Below are 25,581 nucleotides of genomic sequence, written 5' to 3' on the forward strand. Positions count from 1 at the left end.
TTGAGATATGCGTTTTTAAGATTTCTTTTTTTTTCAAGACAACATTAGAAGTTAGATAAATAGAACAAACAGCTAAAGACAATCGATATTTTTTAATGATATTTCAATCTCGCCCTCAATGATAACACGTGTAGTCCATATCGTCCAGATGGTTGGCGTTACAAGTTTAGATTTCAATGATGAAAGATTTTCTCTCGTGCGGTACTGCTGTTGCACGATTCCCACCGCACGAACCCTCATAACATTTGCTTGTGTGACTGACGTCACATCAGAGAACGTAAACCATTGTACTTGCTAGCATAGAAGAGTTCGTCCAGAACTTGCCAAAATGGTGCAAAGTCACGATCGAAAAAAGATCTATAGAAGAAACTATTCGTGGGATTCACACGCGAGTTATTGCTGTTTACAAAGGCCAATTGAGATCCAGTTGTCTACGTAAGAGTCTCAGCTATTCGCACGAATATTCGTCAAAGTCGAGAAGTCGCAGCACCTCACGTAGCTGATTGTCCGTGAGATAGCATCGTCGGTCAACGGCGAAACGCCAGGTGAGCTTAGTACCTCTGTTCCAGCCGGTAAACAACGTCATTCAATTCCTAAATGAGAAATACGAAGAAGGAGCGAAACTGAACGCGTTGAACATTATGAGGTCAGCTATTAATTTCGATGTCGAAGAGGATATAGCGGAAGATCCAGCAGTCAAGCGTTTCTTGAGAGGCATACACAAACTGAAAACAACAACGTTGAAGTACAGCGAGATATGGGATACGGATGTAGTCGTAGAACGATTATTGTTGTTGTACCCAATGAAATTGCTGAGTTTGGAGCTGTCGGATAAGATAGTAATGCTCCTAGCATTGGCAACAGCCCAACGAGCTCAGACCATACACACTATAGATATTAATAATAAAGTTGAGTCAGAAAAGGAAATAAAAATCAACATAACAAAAATTCTCAAAACGTCTAAAGCGTATAGAGCGTAGTCAACCCTGGAGATACCCTATATTAAAAACGAATTGAAAATTCTTGCCGCAAAAACACTTAAGAAATGTGTAGAAATTACGACAAGCACTAGAGGAAATATAAAAAATCTATTCTTGTCAACGCGTAAGCCGCTCAAAGCTATTTCCAAGGAAAGATTGAGTAATTGACTTCAAGGTGTAATGTACGGTTGCGGTATATAAGGATACCATGGGTATAGCACTAGGCACGCATCAACATCAAAAGCTTGCAAAGAAGCATTTAATCTTGAAAATTAAAAAAGCTGCTGGATAGTCGAAAAGATCTACAGTATTTAACAAGTTTTATAGGAATCCCATAGTTAATAAAGAGGCAACTGCAGATTCAAAAATTTTGAAACGTAAATTTAATTAAATCAAAGTACGAAATGAAAAGTATTCGATGATTTCAACATAATGAAGTAAGTGCATTTATTTAGAGTGGGAAAAAATTTGAAGCCCTGAACATCTGCGCGTGTAATCATTGAGAACGAGCTTGAAGTATATTAATTAAACGATCAAATGAATTTACCTGTAAGTGAAAAATGATCGGAATTATACAAACACCTTGTTCTCGATGATTACAAATCCGCCCAAAAGATTATTTAATAATCCCCAAATCCCTTAAAAATTTTTTCCCTTACATTTATAAGCGATATGAGAATGTATGTCACGTTGCGTGGCAGCAGCATAGGATGAAAGGACATTTTTTATCTTTAAACACTCAATTTGTAGTACCAATCGTCTGGTTATGCTGGTTGACTATACGTATAATAATTCTGAACGAGGTATTCGTATAATGCCGATTGAAGTTCACTGACAGGTAAACACGTTTGATCCTTTAATTAGATTTTTATAGACAACAAGCACAGTATTTTTGAGAGTAGAATCGGTGCATGCAAAGATTCGATTAATAATGCAAACGTCGAATTCGACTAACTCCGTTTTAAAATCAATGGTTAATCCATTCTCTATCACGTCCAAACTTTGTTTGCTGAAGATATTTTGAAACTTACGGTTAATCAGTTATAGACCTCGATTCAATTTCTTCACAATGAGGTTGCCTTACCTGCAATCAGATAAGAAAAATACATTTGAAAAATACAACTCCAAAAAAGTCGCTCTATATAATATCTCAAAGTGGTTTTCCGTGACACGCTCCATGTCGTAACAGGCTTGAAGTAAATATATAAATAAACCAGGTGTACGAAATTGAAGTTAAATAATAAACGAGTTATCTGTGCATACTTATTTGCGTCGTTAGCGAGAAAATTATCATAATCTCGAGCATAGTATATGTGAACTGTTATTGAATAAGGTAAACACGTCTGCTCAGTTATGTGAAACTCTGAAGTTATTTTAAAAAGAAAAAAGCGCAATTTGAAGTCATCGATCATTCGCAATCATTAATGCACGTATTTCTTTATTTACTTTACAATTTATTTTTAACAAATATCTTTCATATGGAAACTTACAGATCGGACAGTACAGAAAGTTTATGCCTTTATCTATAAATATTATAAAAAGTTGATCGCAAAAGTAATTATTTCGTATCGGTATCCATCCATTCACACTCGTAGTATGTATTCGTTACAACTAAAGGAATTTCATGCACGCAAACCAGCTCCATAGCACACATGTACTCCGATCAATTCTCCGCCACATAATAAGGAATAAAAAAAAATAAGAAACTCATAAGCGCATGTCTTTGGCACATACATCCCCCTTCATTAATCACACAAGTACATATATCGCGTCGTTATATCAGTCGCGACAAGATTCTCTCTAATAATAACAGAAAAATTTGTACGCATATAATAATGCCGGCTAGGGATTTTTTTGTACTCGAGCAACGAACCGAATGATCTCAAGTGGAAACGTGCGTGCAAGCCGCGATTGCAATTATTATTTTCTTTTGTCTACCGAATAAAACTGTTCCGCCTCTTTATTTTAACGATAGTTTTGTTGTATTATCGCCAACTGTAAATTCATTTTTAATTGTAGTACGTCTGACGTCTGATTTAAATGTGGATGAGAGTATAATCGGAACTTGTTTTATACATAGACGCGCAGGTGCATATGTACAAACCTTAAGGATGCCCTAAAATTGCCGATCGCCTTCGGAGTTTATTTATACGAATGAAAATTAGTAACTTACATAAATAACTACGCGTGTTTCTTTTTACGTTAGCGTGTTATTTCTTAACGCGAAATAATGCAGGTATTTAGCTGATAATGGAACGTGAATATCGAGAATCGAGTGATTGATTAAACGGAACTTCATAGCCGCCTATGATTTATATATTTATATAAGATTACGTATATATGCAATTGAAATTAGAATTTTTATGTAGTGTAAGTTATCATTTTACGGAGTAACTATAACTCGATTTGACACCTCACTTAGCCCAAAATGTAACTACGACATTAAGCGCTTGCGAGAATTCACGATATTTAATTTTCGAAAACAATTTTAATTATGATGCGGACTTTCACACGTTATTAGATACACTTAAGTTTTTTACTTTGATTTTACTTTCTATTTGATGTAATTGTAAACATTTTCATCTCTCGTGCGGCTCAATATAGAAAATTGTTTATTTATACAGAAGTTTATAAAAATGTATAAGACTAGCGTGTTTATCGATTCGATAATACGAGAAAATTAAGTTCTATCAATTAAACGAACTTCAGGAAAGTTCAGAATTTTCATCTGGGATAATATCAGAGACAAAAAAGACACAGCATAATAATTCGCGTTGTAACAGAGAGAGAGAAAGAGAGAAAGAGAGAACTGTTGACTGCTGTGGATTAGGCGACGTTTTGTTGCGGACAATGCTGCCTCTCATTCGCGCACGCTTTTTGTCAGCTGCCCATTCAGTCGAGGGGGCGAAATAGGGAGAAAAACGATAATGAGCCTTGCCACTGAGCTTTTGTCCTTCCGGTGTTTTTTACTTAACTTTGCCTTGTTTAGGTGCTTTCTCACTGAGAGCCTTTTCAGTGAGAAATATTTACAAGTACGTTGCTCATCAATATTGTAAGTCAATCATTTACTGAAAAAGTATATGATTCGAATAAATATGACATATAGTAGCAGTAATTATTCCAAAAATAACGAATTTTACATATTATTAAAGGAAATGTTTCTACTTTACTAATTATTGTTTTGTTCGTAAACCTCTATTTTATTAATGGTGTATTTAAAAAATACATCTGTACCGTGAATGATGCATTATTTGTCTCGAAGAAAAAGCTGCATTTATATAGAAAGAACGCATACCAAATTTCTACATGAAGACATCGAGCATTGCACACCATCTCTGAATAATTAGACGTACTACAAAATTTTGATGTTCTGTTCTGAACGTGTCTCAAGGGAGACTAGCTCATTAATACATTCATTTGATAACTATTATAACCATGCGCGATTGACGCGTTGATTAAGAAATAAATATGAGTCTTCGAAAAGGAAGATGTTCTATAAGCGGTTTTCAGCCCATTAGACATGCGGCCGACGAATATGTAATATACAAAGCTAATTCCAAGTGCAGACTAGGCGGTGCCATAAATATAACTTGTGATTATTGAATGGAGTACGTGTATACGTCGCTCGAGAATTCAACAATGCTCTCAAGCAAGACTGTCAAGAAGTTCGCGTGACAATCGACACACATGCGGCGCTGGCAGCGAAACATCGAAACTATTGGCCAAGGCTCTCTTGACTGTTAACCGATTATTTGCACCTTAGTTTATACTGACAAGTTCGTGAGACTGACCTGCATATTGTGCATTACATTTCCGTCGCGGAGATAATATACGTCTTGCTGTATGCTTGCTAATCGACAAACCATTCGACGACGATTTCGTATATAATCCACGAAAAAAAAATGAAAGAAATGTCCCCTTCTGCGCGAAAGTTGGCTCATCGATATGGAATGCCGTCGATATAAACAACCAGTTTCTTTTCTGTGCTCCCTTTCCGAAATAACTGCCGGGTAAAATAAGGCGGCCGAAACACTCTAACGCCATTATAGGGATATATAAGTCACAACAAAATATCGATAGAAAAAGAGAGGAGAGAGAGAGAGAGAGCGCGCAACGTGGAGTGTGACGTTATTGTTCGCGAGGGTGCGTTCTACTCTCTTTCCCAATCGAAGCGTGACAAATGCCGCGAGGTGCGAGGGGAGCGAAAAAAAGAGTTATTTATGAGTAAAGAGCACTTTTCTTGCTCGAGAAATTTTTTTTTTCTGCTCTTTGTTCATTCACATAAATTCGGCTTTATCCCGTGAATGTCTTGATCAAGTACTGGTTTTACATTTTGACGGACTTTCTGCAATTTCACAAATGTTTCGACAGCAAATGAAATTGAATACCAAAACGTGCATCTCATAAGACAGACAACTCGTGTGTAGCATTGACATTACCCACGTACGTACGCAACACATACTCGAGTGGAGTTTGCAGCAGAGGAAGAAGAGTAGGAGGAGGTATATGATAACGAAGCCGCGGTATCATCGAGGCGTGAAGCCATCCGCGCGTCGGGATTCGCATACCGGGGAGGACCTTAACCAGTTTACACGCGTGGAAGAGATCCCCATTTGTATCCCTCGTATGAGTGCATACTGCCGTGGTGTGTGTATACATGGATGACTTGATTTTATATGTTTCGAGCTATTGAATGGAACAATTCGTTCGATTTTGATTTTCATGATAAGATGTGGTTATCATTACACAGTTTCAATATTTTTAATTAAGAATATTTTATTTTTCTAATTTAAAGAATAAACTCCTCATTTTATGTGAAATGTTTCTAATACAAGATAATAAAAGAAATATATGAAATTAAAAAAATTTCCTTTCTGCCTAAAAGTATAGTGAAAATTGTTTATTTCCATTCCAAGTCATGCCTATATACATTGCATCGTTGCCATACACGAAGAGTCAAGACACTATTTCGTTCATGTATGTAGTGTGTGATGTGTCGCGTATGCTATTCTCGAAAAAGCCTCATGCCGAGCACACGCGCGCAAGACTATTAATACTCCCAAAAGACATGACAAAACCAATTCATCAATGGCGCATTCACATTGCGAGCTTTCGGTTGAATTTATCAACGTGCAAGAGTATGTCACGATCTTGCAACGCGCGTACTATTATTTTTGCCTTGCTTTTTTATTTGATGGTTGGAATGTAAAAAGAAATTCTTGGCGATTTGTCAATCTCCCGAAACTTTTCATTGTTTCATTTTGGTATACTATACATATGATGTAATAACAATAATAACAACAACAATTTGAGTCATTTTGCCATAACAAACTTTTATGAGTCTCCACTTTATCACTTGCGAGGACTGCCTTGACATGTAAAAAGAGCAGATTGTAGACATGCATATTTCACGTGGGCGCGAGTGTGCGGTTAGGGAAAAAAATATATTGACGTGACTCGCTTGTAGATGTATAAACAAAAATAAACTTTTTCAATGCTCCGTATGCATAATACGTTTGATTTTCATGTCAAAGGACTTGGCTACATGTAAAATATTTTTTCATTATTTTTAATGATTGAAAAAATTTTTTTTTTCTCGTATGTGTACAGATAAAATAAAAACGAGATATAATATGTATGCTTGATTGCTAAATGGAATTCTACATAAAAAAAGTCTTAGTCCTGGCATTACGTGCCAAAAGATATATATATTTACATATATTTTAAAAAAGAACGAATATGCACTCTAGAAAATCGCCAGACGAAAATAGTCAAGAGTCGTGCATTATGCAGCACGTTGAAAGGTCATTCTTTGAAATCGCGCGGGCGTTCGCAATGGTATGCGCGCATGTACGATCGTCAATGGGAGCAAAGTAGTGCTGTTTTCCGCGACGAATCAAAAACAGAGCGCGAAGTGCAATTCGCGCACTCGCGCTAGTGCTGCCATTTTGTTAATAGAAACAACGGAAGAGCCCAATTCTGCGTGCTTGTTGCAAACGCGGCGGCGCGTGTGCAACGACACTCACTCGTCTATACCCTTAATTATAACGGAGAGTCTATGCCAGGAGAATATACCCTAGCGATAATTGATTTACATGCTGATATCTCCGCTTGTGCTTGATAGATTTATGTACGGCTTGGTGCTTTATTTTTCACGGAGATTTTTTTCTAAACTGAATTATGCTTCATTTAATTCATAAAAATCTAACTAGTTGTCTTCACGATGAATTCTATCGGTAATTAACTACATATATATAGTTATATATATATAGTTAATTACCGATTATAAATAAATTTGTACAACATCAATCGAAGTCCATTTGATTTTTATATGTTGAAGATCTCAATTTACATAATCATAACACAATTATAACAAATTCCAAATAAAAATTATTCAATACTTCCGTTGCACTGTAAAAACGGATTTTCTTTAAATTTCTTTCAAATCTAGAGTTAAGTTCTTCAAAAATGCAGCAAAATTAAAAACGTTTTTTCATAGTTTAAGATTTAGCGTCAGGTCATTTGCAAATAAAAATAAATAATCCGTGGGAAGTCCGCATATTAAATTTAAATAAATAAAACATCCGCGGAGAGGAGTAATTACCAAAATAACAGATAGCGAAAGAGCGATATTAAGCTGAATAAATCACACAGGCGAGCAGTTGTAAATGAGACAAAATAATTAAGACGGATAGACGTGGTGCGCTGCGGCTGTTGAAAATAAAAGATGCTCGGTAGCCTGGAAACGATATATTCGGCGGCTGACCCATTTCCGAATGGCAGTAGCAGCTAGCCGCCGGCGAAATCGCAAATGGAGCTTGCTGCATTCGCTGAGTGACGAATCTTCTGTGTACTCTAAGCGAACGGGAAGTTTATGTCATGGTAATTATTAGAATTTTCAAGCTTTTCAACAAATTTCATATGTAAATATTGCACGTACGCCAATACTTATTCTGGCAGAGAAATGCAATGAACTAAATTACGATTTATTGTGATTCATATTTTTTTTAAATGTTTCATAGTTTGGTATTTTCTTGAATGAAAAATATAGTCCCTCAACGGAAACTTTTTTTAATATCGATGATTATTCAAAGTTGTTCAAGATGATTTTGATCATTTTTATAATAATAAATAAAACATGTTCTTTGATATATTTTTACATATCTTTCTTTAGGGATGAAAAAGCCTACAAATTTTGCTTCTTAACAAACAAAGCGAACATAGTAGCTTTTGGAAATGATTTTAAAATTATCGTTCAGTATGGTTCAATTGTTACAGTTTTTACGAAAAAAAACAATTACTCAAACTATTGAACTCTCTATGACAATAAATTTATTAAAAAAATAAAAAATGCCTCGATTTTTACTAAAATCAATTGAAAAAAATGCAGGTCACTAGACTCTCTTCACTGATAGGTGTATATATACAGGCAGAAAGGGGAGAACAAACTGCATAGCGCGCGAGTATGTATATGTGTTCCGCATTCGCGCTCGGCTAATCGCCGATGACACGAATCGCGCGCGAGCGAGCGCTCGTCTGACGTTGATAATGGAGGGAGAGAAACTGAAGAGCCACACATGAGTGAGCGAGACCGTGTTAGTGATAGCTATATACTGTGTGCCTGGGTAACCAATGCCATCCTGCACCTCTCTCTCTCTCTCTCTCTCACTCTCTATGTATGTGCAACGACGACGACGGGAGCTTGCAATTTTCTATTTACTCGACACGATCATCACGATCGCTCTCGACAAGCCTGTTTACGAGCCCATCAAGGACGCCCTCACATTTTGTATATGCGTGTTGGTATACGTGTGTACTTGCAGTGTAGAGCTTTCTACAGCGACAAATTTTGAGCTAATTCAAATTCATTTTTTCTTTGAAGAAGCTTTGATGGAGAGCATTATTTGACGGTTAATTTTATTGTATAGATATGGCATCATATGGAAGCATTTCATAATCGATCGTGATAACACAAAAATTATTGTGATCGGAACTGCATAGACTTTTTATGAATTCAATTAGTTCCTTTGAACTCACCATACTTTAATAACGAATAAAATACAAATGCCAAAACGGATGCAACTCTGTGCATTGATGTTTGCCATTTGTTTCACCTCGTCAATCAAACTGTATAAGAAAATCCGTGGAGTATAATGCACTTAACGCGCGTATCTGCCGCATAAATGTCACGTGGTGTTAGAGAGCTTTATAATCTAAAACAGGAAGTCGGCAATCGTCTTCGTGGCCGATTATCCTCCTAGCTATCTAACAGTCAGGGACGTGTGGGTAAACTGGCTTGTATGTGCTGCAGCTACTACTGCTGCACATTATCATAAACGCAACGAGAGCCAGCAGCTCACCTACGCACGGCTTTTGTAAATCTGTTTCGCAAGCTTCCCCCTTCCTTTCCTTTGACAAAACACTATATCATTCGATTTATCTTCGCCCCTGATAATATATAATTATTATACGTGATGTCTTCCTAATTCTTCGTTAGTGGTTTTTTATTGGATCTGTGTGCGATTGTTGTAATTTTTTCTTTTTTTTTTGAGAAACGATTTTTTTGGTGGATTTTGGTAAGACGATCGCATATACATGAAAGGATTGAATTGAATTATTATATTAATATCAGTATTTCATTGTTCAGTTACACTAACTTTATTACTTGAGTTTAATAGAATTTATTCTTGAAATATTAAAATTTTATTGTAAAAGCAACTTTGTCATCGTCGCTGTACTCTTGAAGAGTATTTTTAGTAGTGATATATTTTTCTTAATTGAAACGAAAACATTTCTTATTCAACATAATATAAGAAACAAACTTCTGATCTTAACGAACATTTTTTGAATTTGAATAGATTTCCAAATGAAAGATATTATGGCACATAACATAATAACATTTGACAATGAGTTTTTAGTACTAAATTGAATACACAGTCAAAAACGTAAGAAGTGTAAGCTGTAAGATGTTCAAATGTTCACGCTTAAAGAAATGTTTTATTCAAATGAAAACAACGAGAAGCATATTATACACTGCATGACGTCAAATCTGTCGAAAAGGCAATCTTGAAGTGTGCCAACGTGATCAATCGCTCGCTCGCGTCATATTTATGAAAATTACAGCAACAGGCATATCGCGCACACATACACATACTTGCGTCGAGAAGGGCGAAAATTGCGACTTCCAAGTACCGCATCCGATTGCCGCGCGACACGAAAATTATTCTCAAGGTCCGCCTCTCCGGCAGCATTATAGTACATATGAACTGTGTCAACCGAGTCTCTCTATCTTTCTCTCTGCTTGGGAAATGATATCACTATCCGTGTGAAGTAGTTTTACTTTCGCGATCTTATAAATCTTCACAAGGCGATTGCCGGCGAGCCAAAGCCATTAGTCAGCCGAAGTAAGGTAAATCACATGTACCGCCTTTCATTTTCGACCATCAAAGGATTTTTAAGTGCTCTGAGATGCGTAGGTGGTGTCACTGCGATGCTTTGGTAATGTGTGATAGTGTAAAATTGATAATTTGATGGTGGGACTATTTATAAATGTTTCAGTTGTGAAACGGATGATATCCGCAGTTATTAATTTCTACAGATTTGTCAAAAATCCGTTAAATCAATAAAGACGAAAATAATAAGAAAATTCAAGTATTTAGTCAATACTCTCAATGTATATATAGTTGAAAGGTGAGTTGGTGTCGTTTTATATACGTAGTTGCATTGGGTTTGTTTGCGCCTTGGCGCCGTGTATACGTACTATCTTGCGAGCCTCTTGGTAAATAGGGACGAGTTTGCGCTTGAGATAACGAGGAAGTGTGAAAATAAGCTCGAACCGGAGACGATTATTTCGCACGTTTTTACTTGTATAATACACTATAATACAATTTTACTTCGGAAAATTATGCTGTTTGAAAGGTTTGTAGTTTTGATGATTTTTTTTCGAATAATACTTTTTACTATATTAGTTTCCAACATCTTTCTTATCTCCATCTTAATTGAAAAATCAGTGTTATTTATTGGTGCGATTAGTGTACTCTATCCTATCGTCAAGGTTTTATTGTTCATTTTTTCAAATAATCAAGATAAATATATTTCCATTTGAGAATCGCTCCGTTTGTTTTGATTAATAAAGCTTTCAAGTAGAAAAACTGCATTACTCTCACAATTTCACAATTTCAAAAATTGTAAAAAAGAAAAATCCGATCACTTAGAGCTTTTCGACTGCCACTCGAAAAAATTAAAGAAGTATTTTTATCGCAAAAGAGAGAGGCATTCAACTTTTACCAAGCGATCGTCATAAAAGTAAGCTATATAACTTTACGATTTTGTTTGATAAGATAATAAAATAAAGAAAGATCACGAGTTCGTTGAAAAATTCCATCGTTAACTTGTTGAATTTACAATAAGACAACAATTTTTTTTGGAGAAAAAAAAAATCAAATCCTTCGATATTACGCACCTTGAGAGAAAAGCGCATCTTAGAAAGAACCAGGAATCTTGATGCCGCCTTCTCTCCAACCAATGAAGAAACACATAATAGTCGAATACTCGTACAGAATCAAAGTTTTGAAAACTATCACACCCCGAAGTCGCGAGCGTCTCTTAAAATCGTGATTCGGTATCGTCGACGGCAACACGATCGTCTTAAACGAGCATGCCGCGGGCTCGGCCCGCTTGTTACCCGTCTTCGGCCCGATTTTCGAAACTTTTTCCTCAAAACGTAAAGAAGAAGTACAGAGAACAACTTCCAAATAAGGAAATATACGTTTTTCAAAGGCTTCTACGAAACAAACTAATTGATGTAGTTGGAGCAGCGCGAAAAGATCTTCAGTACCGAACGATTGGCGTCTGCGAACTGATAAGAAACATTGGAGTCGCACTGATACGATGATTGAAGGTGTAAATACACACACGTACACACACGCGCACAAAAACACACACAAACGCGCACATTTACGAGACTAATCATCAGAGGGTTATATATTATTTGCGCACGTGGCTTTTGAATTTTTTCTATTTCTGATGATGTTGCGAAAAACGATGCGCAGTATACACGTGATTATGGCTTTGCTTAACCTAAGCTTTTTATCATTTCTTTCAACAACCTAATCGGATTATAGAATATATTATCATCCACAAGCGATAAAAAATGTAAATAAAATAAAAAAAATAAAATAAAAGAACATTTTGTTTTCAAAAAGAAAATGAAATTATTCACAAACACTTATTATTGCGCTCTTGTTATAGTATCTTATCTTCGTGGCGATAAAGGAAAAAAAAATGAAAAATTCGTAGCGCGCGTGTAAATAAAAATAAGTACTCTAATCTTAATGTATGCCTTGCAATATTTATCAGCAGTTATAAATAAACGATTCAAATTTAATAAAAAAAATACAATAACCGAAAATAGTCCGCGCACGCAGTTTCTTTCGCTATTTTCCGCAAATAATCGTCGTTGGAGTATAATTTATTGTTTATTGTAAATGTTTGCATGTATACATCTTTTATCAGCATCATACAACACATCGTCGACTGTTTTCTTACTTATACTATACGTTGAAGAAAGAAAAAAAAAAGAAATAGCAACGTGTAAGCAGTATGACGTCATTGACATAGTCGAGTTCCTCGTAAAAAGCAGTTGGAACATGATTTTACCGTATCGTTGTTGTGCAAACTGGAGATCGCTTAATTGCTCAATTTTTTTGATGGCATGAATTTTTCTATTTGCTAGTTACTAACGTACTTACGTATCTCAAATAGTGTTACGGCAAGTTCTTAAAAAAAAAAAAAAAAACAAGAAAAAGATAAACAAAATTAAAAGCAAATTGATCGCACTTACATCCAATATAGAAACACAAGCGATGATCGATCGAGCCCTCGTTCGCGGCATTGTTACGGCTCAATTAACGTGTCGCGGTATGTGCCGAGCTCGGGCGTGCGAGCCGACGAAGAGTCAAAAACAATTTATCGGCGAAATCATAGCGGCAAAGCGTAATTGTGTATTGGCGTCCGTATGTATGTGTATGCGCAACCACCAAATGGAAGTCGACGATAAACCGCCGCAATACAACGATGCGAAGGATTTCATTTGCGGTGATTACCGTTCTCTTTCTCTCCCCTTCTCTATCAGATTGTTTATTTGCATAATGTTTTAAAAGATGCGGTATCTTACACTAATTAAGCTAGTTAGCCTTGAAAAATTATGTTGATAGATTATCACGTATTCACAGGTATTCGTAGATACGCTTCTTTTTTATTATTTCAAGACATTACGGAAAACATTGTTTTATCCACGTTATCTCTTTGATTTGAAAATTTGAAGTCAACGTAGTATTTTCTACTTTATAAATTTCATTTACCAATTTGTTTGAAAATTTATCGGGTTAAACAATCTTTGATTTTTTAAAAATTTCATTAAGGTTAATTCAAGAAATTCACCTCCAATAATTAGTTACGAAAAATGGTAGTGGTTATCTTCATCCATACGAATACTGGTGAATAATAATCTCCTTTAATAGTAAGTAATACGAAAAATGGGTTTCGCCGATACATTCAACAGATCTATTATCTATCGTCTTGCTCAAAACTCGACCTAACAACAAAGCCACGTTTTCTCAATCAATCCAATACACCCTCATGTTAACCAAATAGTCTCTCAATAAAGCGAATTTCTCCCCATTTACGTATACATATATATCGCGGACCTTCGTGTTCCCGCGCGGACAAAGTATGTATGTGGGAGTGTGGAGCGAGTGCAATTCTCTCTCTCTCTCTCTCTCTCTCTCTCTCTCTCTCTCTCGCTCGCATTGTGTACGAAATCCGTGCTGTAATTGATTCATGATGGAACCGCGAACTCAAACACCACGTCCAGGCAACATTTTGATATAGCAGTTCTCTCTCTCTCTCTCTCTCTCTCTCTCTCTCTCTATTATGGCGTTGGTGCTGAGGCGCAACGATGCGCAGGGTAAATACAGCCGCAAGCTCGAAATGATGCGGCTCAGGACTTTCCTCGATTGTTATATATTCCCGCTGTCCGGCGTATGCATGTGTTTGATGGGTTTTGTTATTGAGCTTACGAGTTGCGATAAGATTCCGCCTAGGTTGAGAAAAGGTATTTTCCTAGATAAAATTTCGACTTTATTTAAAAAATAATTTTTTTTGTACGAATTCCACTCTAATTGCTTTGATAAATCGTTTGCGAAGAATCAGCCAATAATCCGACAAATTCCGATTTTACTTTTCACAACATTCTATTTCACAAAATTATTTAGCTAGAAATCGATATTATTATGGAAGTAAAATATGTACGAACTATAAGTAGTTAACGTTATTGTGTACTACTTTTCTAGAAAAAACATCAAAATTTATTTTCTCTTTACATACACGTTTCGACGATCATAAAATTCTACATAAGAACATTTTATTTTTTGACATGTTTAGTTTATTGACTGTGAAACGCGAAAAAAACTATACTATAAATATATTGTAAATTTTGTTTCACGTTGACCACATAAATAAAATAACGATAACGTTATCGATATATATTCGTATTTTTAATTCATACGAAAGAGTTTTTTTTTATCGAATATCCTTATGAAATAAAAATCTACGCTTGCCAATGGAAAATATTCCAGAACGAAATGTTTTTCAAAGCCGCGCAGTAAACGATGTAGTACAAGTATACACCAAACAGACGGCGGCGCGTACGCGATAGATCTATCGCGCGAGTGCAGCAACGATCCGAGAAAGTGCAAACAATCGGCTGGGGGATAGAATCGTTAGGAGGGGGGTGGGCGATCGAAGCGCGAAAAGTGGCCTGCGAAGAGGCGTGTGTCGCAATCAGGGAAAACGAGAGAGCGAGTGAGAGGGAAAGAGACAGAGAGATGGATTCAGCGATGGCGTATTTGACACGCGAGCGACGCGACCGTGGACCATGGACCAAATGATCGTCATCATCAGCATCCGACAACGTTACAAGTCAACAAGCCATTCGCACACCGAATCCGCTCGCCCATTATGCCATGTGTGCCCTCTCGTTCCTCTATTGACAGTTTTGCTGCTGCTGCCTGTCTGCTATAACCAGCGCGCTGTCGTGATATATATCGCGTTGTACATTCCAGATTCTCTCACTCTCTGGACTACTGACTATAGGTCATTCGGACGATCCTTGTCATCCTTTCGGATAATTTCGGTAAATGAGAAAAAAGAACTTTTTTTATTTTCGCTTTTGGAAATTATTTCTAATGTGAAAATTAAATGGAAACAAAAGTTGAACAAATACACATTCATTTGCGATTCTTCAATGGGTCTAATTATATAGAATCAATTTGAACTCTAATTCAATCTGGATCTATGTCTAAAGAACTCGGGTTGTAGGAAATTTTACATATAAAGACAAAAAATTCAAGCAGAAATATATACGAAGAAATTGACAATGTGGTTGTTGTCTGATTTGGAGAAGGCCGATTGAATTATTCGCGTTAACGCTTTCTATTTTGGGAAACGTAAGAAATAAATTTTATTTAGTTCCGTTGCAGCGTTACGTGTAGCTGATCGCCAGCAGACGTTTATAAATTGCAATGAATTGCCGCATGCCAAGAATTTGCACAAGCGCCTATAAATATATGTTATGTCTGAGCTGTTGTCTCCTTCGTTTTTAATAGCTTATTTGTTCCGATTTCGACTACGTTCTATCTTCGTGCTAATACACAATACTTTCAATCCGATGAAACAACAAAGAAATATATACACATCCGGTTTTGATCAAATGCAATGGCAAACATTCGCGGTAGAAAAGTCCTTGTCGTCCTTCGAAAAAAGGAGTTGTTGTCTTTTCATCGGGCAAAATTCAACACGCTCGCTGTTTGCCCCGGAAAAAGCGATGCAATACGCGAAAGATAATTGAAAGAGTCGAAAGTAACAATGAGTATTGGCGATAGTCGGCTTTCGAAGCATATCGAACAACAATAGTATAAAAGCCGATATATCTGGCTTTTTCGCGATCGACGTGTTTATTGCCTGGTCTGGCAACAATAAGAGATATTTGAAGGCACGAGCCTCGTAGAATTGATGAGTAATAAAGAGGTGCAGGTTGAGCTCTTTTTTAGCGCGCATCTAGATCAAGAGGTTGCGATTTTACAATACCACACTTTTGTATTGTTAGCGCCTTATCTTTCCGTCTTCGTGCTGTCGCGTCAAATTGTCTGTTCGGTATAAGAAATCTAAAGTCACCTTCAACGATGTCGCTGACGATACAACAAAACTAATCCGTATGAAACTCACGACTGCGCGAGCTTCGAATAATTTAGTCGCAATGACCCTCGCAACCTGTCGGTGTCTAACAAAAAAAACGAACAAGCCATCGTTATCCAACGGTACATAGCCATCGCTGCTGCTGCACAACATTAGCGGCAGTAGCGACGGCAGCCCCCGCCTATCGTATACCTATATGCAAGCGCAGCAAGCAAGGTGTGGTCCCCGAAGCATCTCTCTCTCTCTCTCTCTCTCTCTCTCTCTTGAAGACGTGATTAATATAAAAGTGGGTGGAGCCAGGAACATACAACGGCGGAAGGGGTATAGAGCACACGGAGGCCGAGGAGAGAGAGGATGCTGTGCAGTGCGCTTGGCCGTTTGGCCTCCCCCTTGCACATCGCGCGCGCCTTGCGCGTTGCCTTGGTTGCACGACCAAGGAGTGAGAGAGAACGACGCGTTCGGGCAAGGAGGAGGCACTAAGAGGTTTTTTTCTTGGATGCGATGCACTTTGCTCTTTCATTGTCATGGAATTTGTTGACACAACTGGTAGAGGTGCAAATGTCAAGTATGAATTTAAAGTGAGTCGTAGAAAGACGCGGCGCGTAAGTGGAAAAAGTTGGTTGTGGTCAGACATCCGATACAGATATGAATTTCTTGGATGATATACGAATATAAAACCGACTTGAATAGAAGCTACCTGACTGCGTTACATTATAACTAATCTACTTCGAAAATAGCCAACTCTAGCTAGCTCTAGCGACGTCTGATTAACTCTAACAGTTCAAGCTACACGGTGCATTTTAGAGTTTAGATGTGACCTTCTTAGCTGAATATCAATTTTGAATTTCCGCAAATCTAACGGGATTCCAAGCCGCCTAGTAGAGCCGCCGACAGTCAAAAAGGAACAAACGATCGCCACGACAAGGAACAACAATATAGCAACGGAGCGAAGAGGCGCAGCAGCAGTGCCAACAGTAGCGCTTCGAGAGACAGAGGGAGGACAGAGGGATGGCGGGAGGGACTCTCTCACTCTCTCTCTCTCTCCCCACCCCTTGACGAGAGTACCGCCTCCAATCTCTCTCTTGGCCAAGCCTTGTCTTATTTTCCCCTTTCACACGCGAGGGATACTGCCCAGGTGAGGATGCCATTGTAGGTGACACGTCCGTGGAATGCGCAATGGCTTGACGAACGGGAGAGGCCAATATTGAGAATAATCGTTAAATAACTAGAGGAAATATGTTTCTTTTTTCTGTTCAAGTCTATTAAGATGTTGTCGTCAGAGAGGGTATAGAACATGGTTATTGCGTAATACGGGCTTGATGGCGTAAATATGTGTACATAGACTGACGATAGTCTTGAACTTGTTACCCGGTTATAAACGATTTACGATTCGCGCAAGCATTTTTTTGTACAAGTCTGTACGTCATGCTCCGATGATTTCGGAAAGTAGTTGACGCAACGTATCACAAATATATAATGAACATTTTTATGCTACGATAAATATTGAATAATACTACTAGTAAAATTTAGAAATCCAACTTAACAAAAAATTAATGCCACTTCAGATAGTCTACATCTACAATAAAATCAAATCATCGTCAACAGCAGCATAAAGAAGAAAAAACAAAAAGAAACAGACATGGTGCATATAAAAAATGAGGCAGAGAAAGAGCGAGAGAGCGTGCAGAGAGAGAGAGAGAGAGAGAGAGAGAGAGAGAGAGAGAGCAGAGGCGCATGCGAGCCGAGCTTTTGATTTAGAAATTTTAAAAAAGCATGTGTGTGTTTGTTTTTTTTGGCAGGTGGGAAGAAGATCTCTACCTGGACGGGTCTCCAGCGCGGCTCCAGCATGTCGCTCTTCCTCGTGGCCGTGCTTCTATTATTCCGACCCACCCCCTAACTACCCACTTGCACTATCTCTCTCTCTCTCTCCCTCTTTCGCTTTCTTTATCTATTTCTGTCTCGTGACACGTGTTTATCCCCTTTATTTTTTGGTTGATTTGTGTGGAATGTGTATATATATATACATATATATATATATAGCTTGGTGGTGCGCCGGTGGCTGCTACCGTCGCGACTGTGCCAGCGCTACTCGCTGCTGCTTGCTTCTGCTGCTGCCGTTAGAACTCCCCTCTCCCGCAGCAAAGCCGAGCGAGCGAGTGCGACAAAGAAAGAGAAGGCGGCACGAGCAGCATGCGCGCCGTGAGTCGGCGCACTACGTCGTAGCTACTGTGGTGGCGTGAGCTTACGGGCTTCTTACCCTTCGGTTCCGCTCTTTACGTAGCATACAACTTTCTTTTGCTTGGTAGGCGTTTTGAGACTTCAGCTTTTTTTATTTGCGAGCTGTTTACTTTTGTTTATTTAAATATATTCGATTAGTGAAGTAAGATTATATTCGAAAGTTGAAGCAATGAATTGATGATGCGATACATTTTTGAAATTCGATGTGCACTGTAATTTAACGACAATTTAAATTAAATACGTGCAATCTGAAATAAAATTTAGATCATTTGGCAGTTTCTAACATAAAAAGAAATATTATTTCAGTAATAATAAATTAATTCTGCTCAGTAATACATATTGCGGAATGATTGTAGTATGTTCTCGTATATATAAACTGTAGAAGTACTATTACAATCTTATTCAAGAGGAAATTTATATATTTTCTCAAAAACAGTGTGTCTAAGTAAATATTTAATAAACATAGGTTGTTTCACTGAAAATGACAAATCAACGTCTTTAGAAATCTTTCAAGAATCATAACTGAATTTAGTTCTCAAAACACGTCAAACACACAAGGAAAACTACAACGAATAAAAGTTCATCAAAAGGCTCGAAATCGTCGAGACAGTTGTAGCGTTGCCGAGTAGGCATCGGGTGAGAAAGCACAAGAATACATTTGCGTACTGCTTGGCCCTTTTGCACATCATAATGGACCGAAGTCTTTGTAGTCGCGGTCGCACGGCTGTTTGTTGTTGTTCGGGCCTTTCTTGCGTGTCAAAGAGAAAGAGAACAACGCGAGGCACAAGTATGTCTCTCTCTCGCGTGATATCGACAACGTCGAGAGGCTCTAGTTTTGTTGCCGACTGTCACACAGACGATGCCAGAAACTTAGTTTTGATGTATGCGCGTGGAGTGGTTGGGATGTAGGTCGCTTGTGTGTGCGTGTGACGGGGTTTTCTTTTTCGTTGTTGAGATTTCGCAATGATGCGAGAATTCGTCTCAAAAAAGTAGTTTTGTATTGCGACTTGGATTCTTTCTGACTCTATCGGTTTTTATGGCTTACCAAGATGAAAAATACGAAAAAACACGTTGGTAATTATTGTGGTATTGAGTTTTTAAGAACTAAATATCATTCTGTTTTTAAAAAATATTTTAATTACAGGCTATTCGTTCATTCAATCGATATCATTCATCTTAAAAAAAAATAAATAAATAAATAAAAATAACATGCAGTAATATCGTATGTTCAACAAAAGTCAACTTTAGCAGAATCCAATCATACTAATAATCCTTGAGCTTATAAAAAGAGTAGCGGAATAAACAAACAAAAAAAAAAAAAAAAGAAAGTAGACAAATGAACTGCCATCAGTGGCGTATAAATGGAAAACAAACGACTCTCGTAACAGCCAATAAACTGGTTCGCTTTTCAGCTCGGCGGGCGGGGTACATTTGACGAGGCGCAAAACAATCGTGGTGCCGCAATTTTCCGGCTTTATTTTCGCACAGCGCGCACGCACGCGGATTGAAAAGATTGTCAACAGGCGCGCGTACAGGCCGCAGAAGCAGCAGCACCGCTACAACAACGCTCTCTCTCTCTCTCTCTCTCTTGCTTTACCACCTGTTGCTGTGTACTCGAATTCATACTGCCTGCCGTGGTTTTATGTTGTGTTGCTTCCTTTTTCGAGCTCTATCACGGATGCAGTACACAGCACTCCAACGGCCAAAAGGAAAAGCGCTTACCGTTCGATATGTCGCTTCGAGGTTTTCTGAGTCTTTTAACATGCGCACGTATTAGCGAGGTGGAATGTATTTCATTATTTTAATGGCATTCGTTGTACATTATGTTCTGTATTTGTCGTTGTGTTTACTGTGCTGAAAGATTGGCTTTGATTTTATTATCATTAGTTTTGTTGCGCCAATATCAGTATTAAAATCAAATATTGATGTGTTATTTTACGTTGTATTTTTCAGCTACATAATTAAACTTTATTTCCGTGAACCAGTCAATGTGTTTACAAATCAAGAAGTACGAATATGCGAGCAATATACAATGTTGTTTAAATTGAAAAATATTCAAATTGGAAGTCAGCGCAAGTAATAAAGCTCTCTCATTCTCCATTTATTTTCAAAGTTCAGGAGATATATGTGGAAAGACAGTTCAGAGATAGCAACAAAAGCCGCAGAATGACAATGCAAAAATAAACGCGAAAAAAAACGAGTAGTGTACCCCTTATACGTAGAGACGAGCGGATGGAAAAAAAAGAAAGAAAGATTTGAAAGGGAAAGCACAGCAGCACGCGGGTGCATATCGAATCCTGTGCAAATTTGACGGGCTATTGAGTGATATATGCGCGACTGGCCGCCGCTGTGTATCTATTACTTCGAATGCATTTTTCATTCGTGCATCTTTGCTTTTGTTGCTGTCAATCCGCTTATGTACATTCAATCACGGGAACGTAGCTTTCACTTCCGCACTACGCATTTTCAGCTCTTATTGGTGTTTGATCTGCATTTTGTTACCCGGGAAGAGAACCATTCGTATGCACCTTTCCAATTGGTAATTAATTCATGCTCGTTTTGCATTTTCATTGACACGTTGTATGTGCAATAGCCGCGAGCCTAGGCGATTCGCGTTCGCTCTCATTGTGGCACGTTTTCTCGTGCTTGAATTTATGCGATTAGCAATGTCATCCGAAATCCACGTTCACTTCCAATTTGTTACACTGCTTATTCTAATTTGTTATAATAGTTTATTTGCGTTTTGATACATAGATATGACATTTCCCTGGCCGGAAATAGGCGTTTTGAGAAATTATTCATTTTGCGAAAATAAATATTAGAATTTTTAATTACAGCAAGCTTTTGATTTAAAATTGTTAATATCCGACAGTTTTTTATAATAATTATTGACTTAATCGGATTATTCGTGGTACTTTACATTTTCGCAGTTTCCCGCAAATCCATTCTTTAGTTTTGATGATATGAGTTTATTATAATATAACATTTATAATTTATATAATAAATTATATGAAATGGCATAAATGTACAAACATACAGTTCAAAATTATGAAAGCGTTATGAAACACTGAATTTATAAATAACGATGACTAATAAATAAATGAATGATTAAAAATAAAGAAAAAAAGTGCAATCTCTAGAAGAAAACTCTGCCTGCAATTACCCGAATTTCAGCACTACTACTACTACTACTACTACTACTACTACTACTACTACTACTACTACTACTACTATCGCGAGTGAATACAAAATGAAGGGGGTGTCGCAAATACAGAACAGTAGCAACGTCACCCCCCTCGTCAACTTCTCCGACTCGATCGCGTGGCACTTTGGCCTGTTGTTGATTTTTGCATAATTTATCGAGCCTGTTTGCGCAAGCGAGCGAGCGCGCGCGAGAAAAGATGATTAGCTGGCCTGAAAAATTCAAATGCAGTTGGCGCGCAGCGGAGGGGTTGACTTGGGAAGGGTTGGGTTGACATTTTGGCTTTCGGAGAAAACTGAACTTGGCAGTTCCCGGCTTGTGCTAAGGCGATGCTTTCGTTTTCGCGATCAGTTCTGCTAACTCCACGCAGTCATTTCTTCTCCGAAAAATGCAATTGTCGCTTTCGCTTGAGACCCACCGTTCGACAAGCTTCCCCGACGGAGGGAGGAGGGGTACTTGTTATCGCATGCAAGTTGCTCGGAGTAAGCAATTTCGTGTTCTGTCCCGTGACGCTCGTCGTAGTTTTGAATTCGATGGAAAATCCAACATTCAAAGCGAAAATCCAGGAAGCCGAGAGCGACCTTACCCCGCTAGGGAGCTGCGAAGGAGTGGTATTAGAGCGGAGCTGGCTGCTGGATATCAATTATAAGCAGAAACAGTTATGCGCCCGCGCGCCACGTAGCTTTGTGCAACCCCTTTTCTCGCGCTTCTAATCCTCTGTAAATTATATTATTTTCACTTGCTTGTTTACCGTCCGCGCGCTCGCGCCAATCCTGGATTTGTGGCGACTTTGCAGCATTGCGCGACGACATGAGTCTACGTAGACTTGCCATTGAGGATATAGTTTCCATTATTTTTTCACAATATTTTTTTTTTTGACTGGCTGTCAGTGCGATCGAGTGAATAAATCCTGACGTGATTTTTTTTCTGCGCGAAAGTAATTAACACAAGCGAACAAGCGAATTCTATGGCAGAACGATACAGAGTGAATTTAGTAAAGCACGCACAATTTTATTGTAAGAAGCCCACTTTTCATCAGAGAAAGCTTCGCTTCACTTTCAACCACATTCAATTCTACCGAGTTCGCGACACTTCAGCCTTAATATCGCATATCATTTGTGGAGTTTTTTTTCGTTATTACACAGCAGCAGCAGTAGTAGCAGTGGTCCCCGATAATTATAAAGGGCCACGTAGAGACAATGGACAGCGAGGCTGAATCCGGTAAATAATACGTATGTCCGCGCGAGTCGGGGGAGAGGAAAAAAGCCACGCGAACCACGGGCAGGGAGATTCTTTTGTGGAAGTCGCGTCATTAATTCGCTCGTATTCGGACCTTAATACACCGCAGGATGGGATATTATGTACTATACGGGCATGATACGTTTTTTTTCTGTCCACGGCCGTGGACGATTTTACAGAATATTCCTTTTTTTTGTTTTGACGAGTTTTCGTCATTGTCTTTGACTTTTTTCGTTACAATTTCACTTAATTCCGAATTTTTTCAACCGTAAAGTATGCTTGATTAATGAAACTTTCCTCTGGCAAATCGATCACTTGTCGTAACTTCATAGCTACAAGAAAAACAAAGAGTCGAGTTCGCAAGGTGCAAAGCCGTAAACAGTTGTGGCGGGACATTAGTCACGTATTTAAATGTAATTCGAAGCGTCGTCGTCGACGTCGAGGAATTAGAAGGGTGTTTCGCGGGTCTTAAAGGATTTGCGCGCTAGAGACGAGGCTACAAGAGCGCAATCGACGTCGAGAAGAGAGAGAGAGAGAAAGAGAGAGAGAGAGAGAGGCACTTCTCGTTACGAGTGCTCTCCTTGATGAAGATACCACCAAAACGCCGGAGTGTATTGTTTCCCAGGCAAAATGAAATTATCGCCAGCTACAATTCTAGCCTTTACAAGCTTTACCTTTCAAGTGTCTACATTGTTTCAATTCCTTCGACTAGCTTACTTCACGAAGATGGATAAATATGATCCCACTTGGACGGACATAAAAAAAACGAACTTATTTCACGTTTCCATCATCGTCATACACATATATCTCAGCGATCCGCTTTCTATCAAACTCGATATTAAAACAAGGGCTTTGATCGCGAAAGTGAGTATAAAGTACAATGCAGTATCTCTCTTTCTCTCTCTTTGTCGGTCCTTTTAATTCCCCATCGCGGAAGGAAAGCTGTGCGCGCGGCTTTCTCTCTCTCTCTCTCGCAACTTTTCAATTTACTTCGCTCGTTATATACGAATGGGGATATCGCGTGTACGCGCAATATGACTGATCTTCGGCATGTGGCACAAAAAAAAAATAACCCTTCCGGCAGATCCTGCAGAGAGTTTGCGCGTGTGTCTGTGCTTTTTGTAATGATTGACGTGTGTCGAGAATTTTTGTAACAACGCTGCGCGTTATCAATTAAACGCTTGATGGAGCTTTTATTTTCTTTCTCTCGTCGAACAAATATTTTAATCCGTGCCAAGTATTCGGCATACTCTCTTTGCTACTTTTTTTCTTCTTTTCATCACTGTCGGTACAAAGTTCATTTTGCGATGCTTGCATACACAATAGGATTATGTTCACAGAGGTTATTTTCGGTCGAATGGAAAAGGGGAGAATATATTGTGTTTGAAATTACATTCTTTATCAAAGTAATATATACGACTTTTTTTTCGTGTATGTACTATTCTACGCCAGGTCAGATACGTTCATTAAAATACATTATAATCGGATATTCTATATTTGCCGGAATGTCAAAAGAATCGAATGGATGTGTATTTACGTATAAAAACATCTGCTTTGTTGAAAAAAAAATTGAGCGAATTTGAAAGCGGCATGTGGTAAATGTTATTATTGGATCGCGTACAATATTTTAATCGATCAATTGGATTTACCGAGTAATGTCTACAAAAATTAATAGAGAAAAATTGTACATTCACAAAGCAGATGTAGCAAACATCAGGACAACCCTTTAAAAAAAAGTTGAACCAGAAGAATGCCATCGCGGTATCCCAGCTTGCCACGAAAAAGGGATTCTCCAGAAAAGGAGGGTTCAAAAGTTAAAGGGTTCGCGCCACGGCGATGGCGAATTTCCTAACTGATTTACGGGAAAACAAGACTATTTAATATTTCTCTTGTTCGCAGTTTACAGCCCGGGGGTGCCGGGCGCGACCCCCGGGCGCCAAGTTATTTAAAGTGGGCTGCATTTATTAAAATTTTAGGCTTATACGAGCGAGTACGACTGACGTGCAACCACAGTTAGATTAATTTTCGTTTTCTTCAGTAGGATGATTATATGTTTTCACGTGAAACTGTCGAGATTTATTGTAATTATTTCAGGTTTTATCGGTGTGCAGTCTAATACAATGAAATGAAAAATATATGAGAGAAACTACTGCTTTTTAGATGATTAATGAAAATTTTAAGTTTGAGATCAATCAAAGTTTTTGCAGCAGTGTCCAAGATCAAAATATTATTCAATAGCACGCGAAATCTCATAATTCTCGTGGCAATTTTTCTCAAAATTATACAAAAATTGAAAGAATCTTCTGTACATCACCAAGGCGATTCGCATCGGCGACGTTTAAGCGCGAAAACGAGGGCTATATCGGCTTCTCCTGCGCATAAATCTTCCACTTGAAATCTACTTAGAGAAGCCCCCGAAAACCTCGAGCCGTTGCGCCCACCTCTGTAGAAAATTCCCCGCGGGTACGACTGACGCGCGCGTCCCTCCGCTAAATGCCTTTTGCAAAAGTGTGTTGCCAATTACCTTTACCACCACGAGAGCGTCGCGTACGATCGTGATTAGCGAAATGATTTAGCGAGCGAGCGATTTATTTGTACTTTTGGCAATCGAACTATCTCGACTGATGGGATAAAAATAGAAATTTAGTCGTCGCATTTAACGAAGAT

At 38.2% G+C, this 25,581-nt stretch overlaps 1 protein-coding gene across 9 annotated transcripts in view; it reads right to left on the minus strand.

Moving 5' to 3' along the window:
• Positions 1-18,302, minus strand: part of LOC131669845 (forkhead box protein P1) — a 203,407-nt gene extending 185,105 nt beyond the window's left edge. For 8 of the 9 annotated variants that reach the window (XM_058945022.1, XM_058945023.1, XM_058945018.1 and 5 more), the window contains exon 1: positions 18,054-18,302. In XM_058945022.1, coding sequence (XP_058801005.1) covers positions 18,054-18,083 — 30 coding nt within the window. In that variant the 5' untranslated portion in view covers positions 18,084-18,302. Of the gene's footprint in view, positions 1-11,442; positions 11,813-18,053 lie in introns of those variants that run through there. The other variant, XM_058945017.1, reaches the window with a different exon arrangement.
• Between the last annotated feature and the right edge of the window lie 7,279 nt (positions 18,303-25,581).

This window comes from Phymastichus coffea, unplaced genomic scaffold (genome assembly GCF_024137745.1).
Source record: "Phymastichus coffea isolate CEN01 unplaced genomic scaffold, Cenicafe_Pcof_1.1 PCOF00097, whole genome shotgun sequence".
Classification (NCBI taxonomy): Eukaryota; Metazoa; Arthropoda; class Insecta; order Hymenoptera; family Eulophidae; genus Phymastichus; species Phymastichus coffea.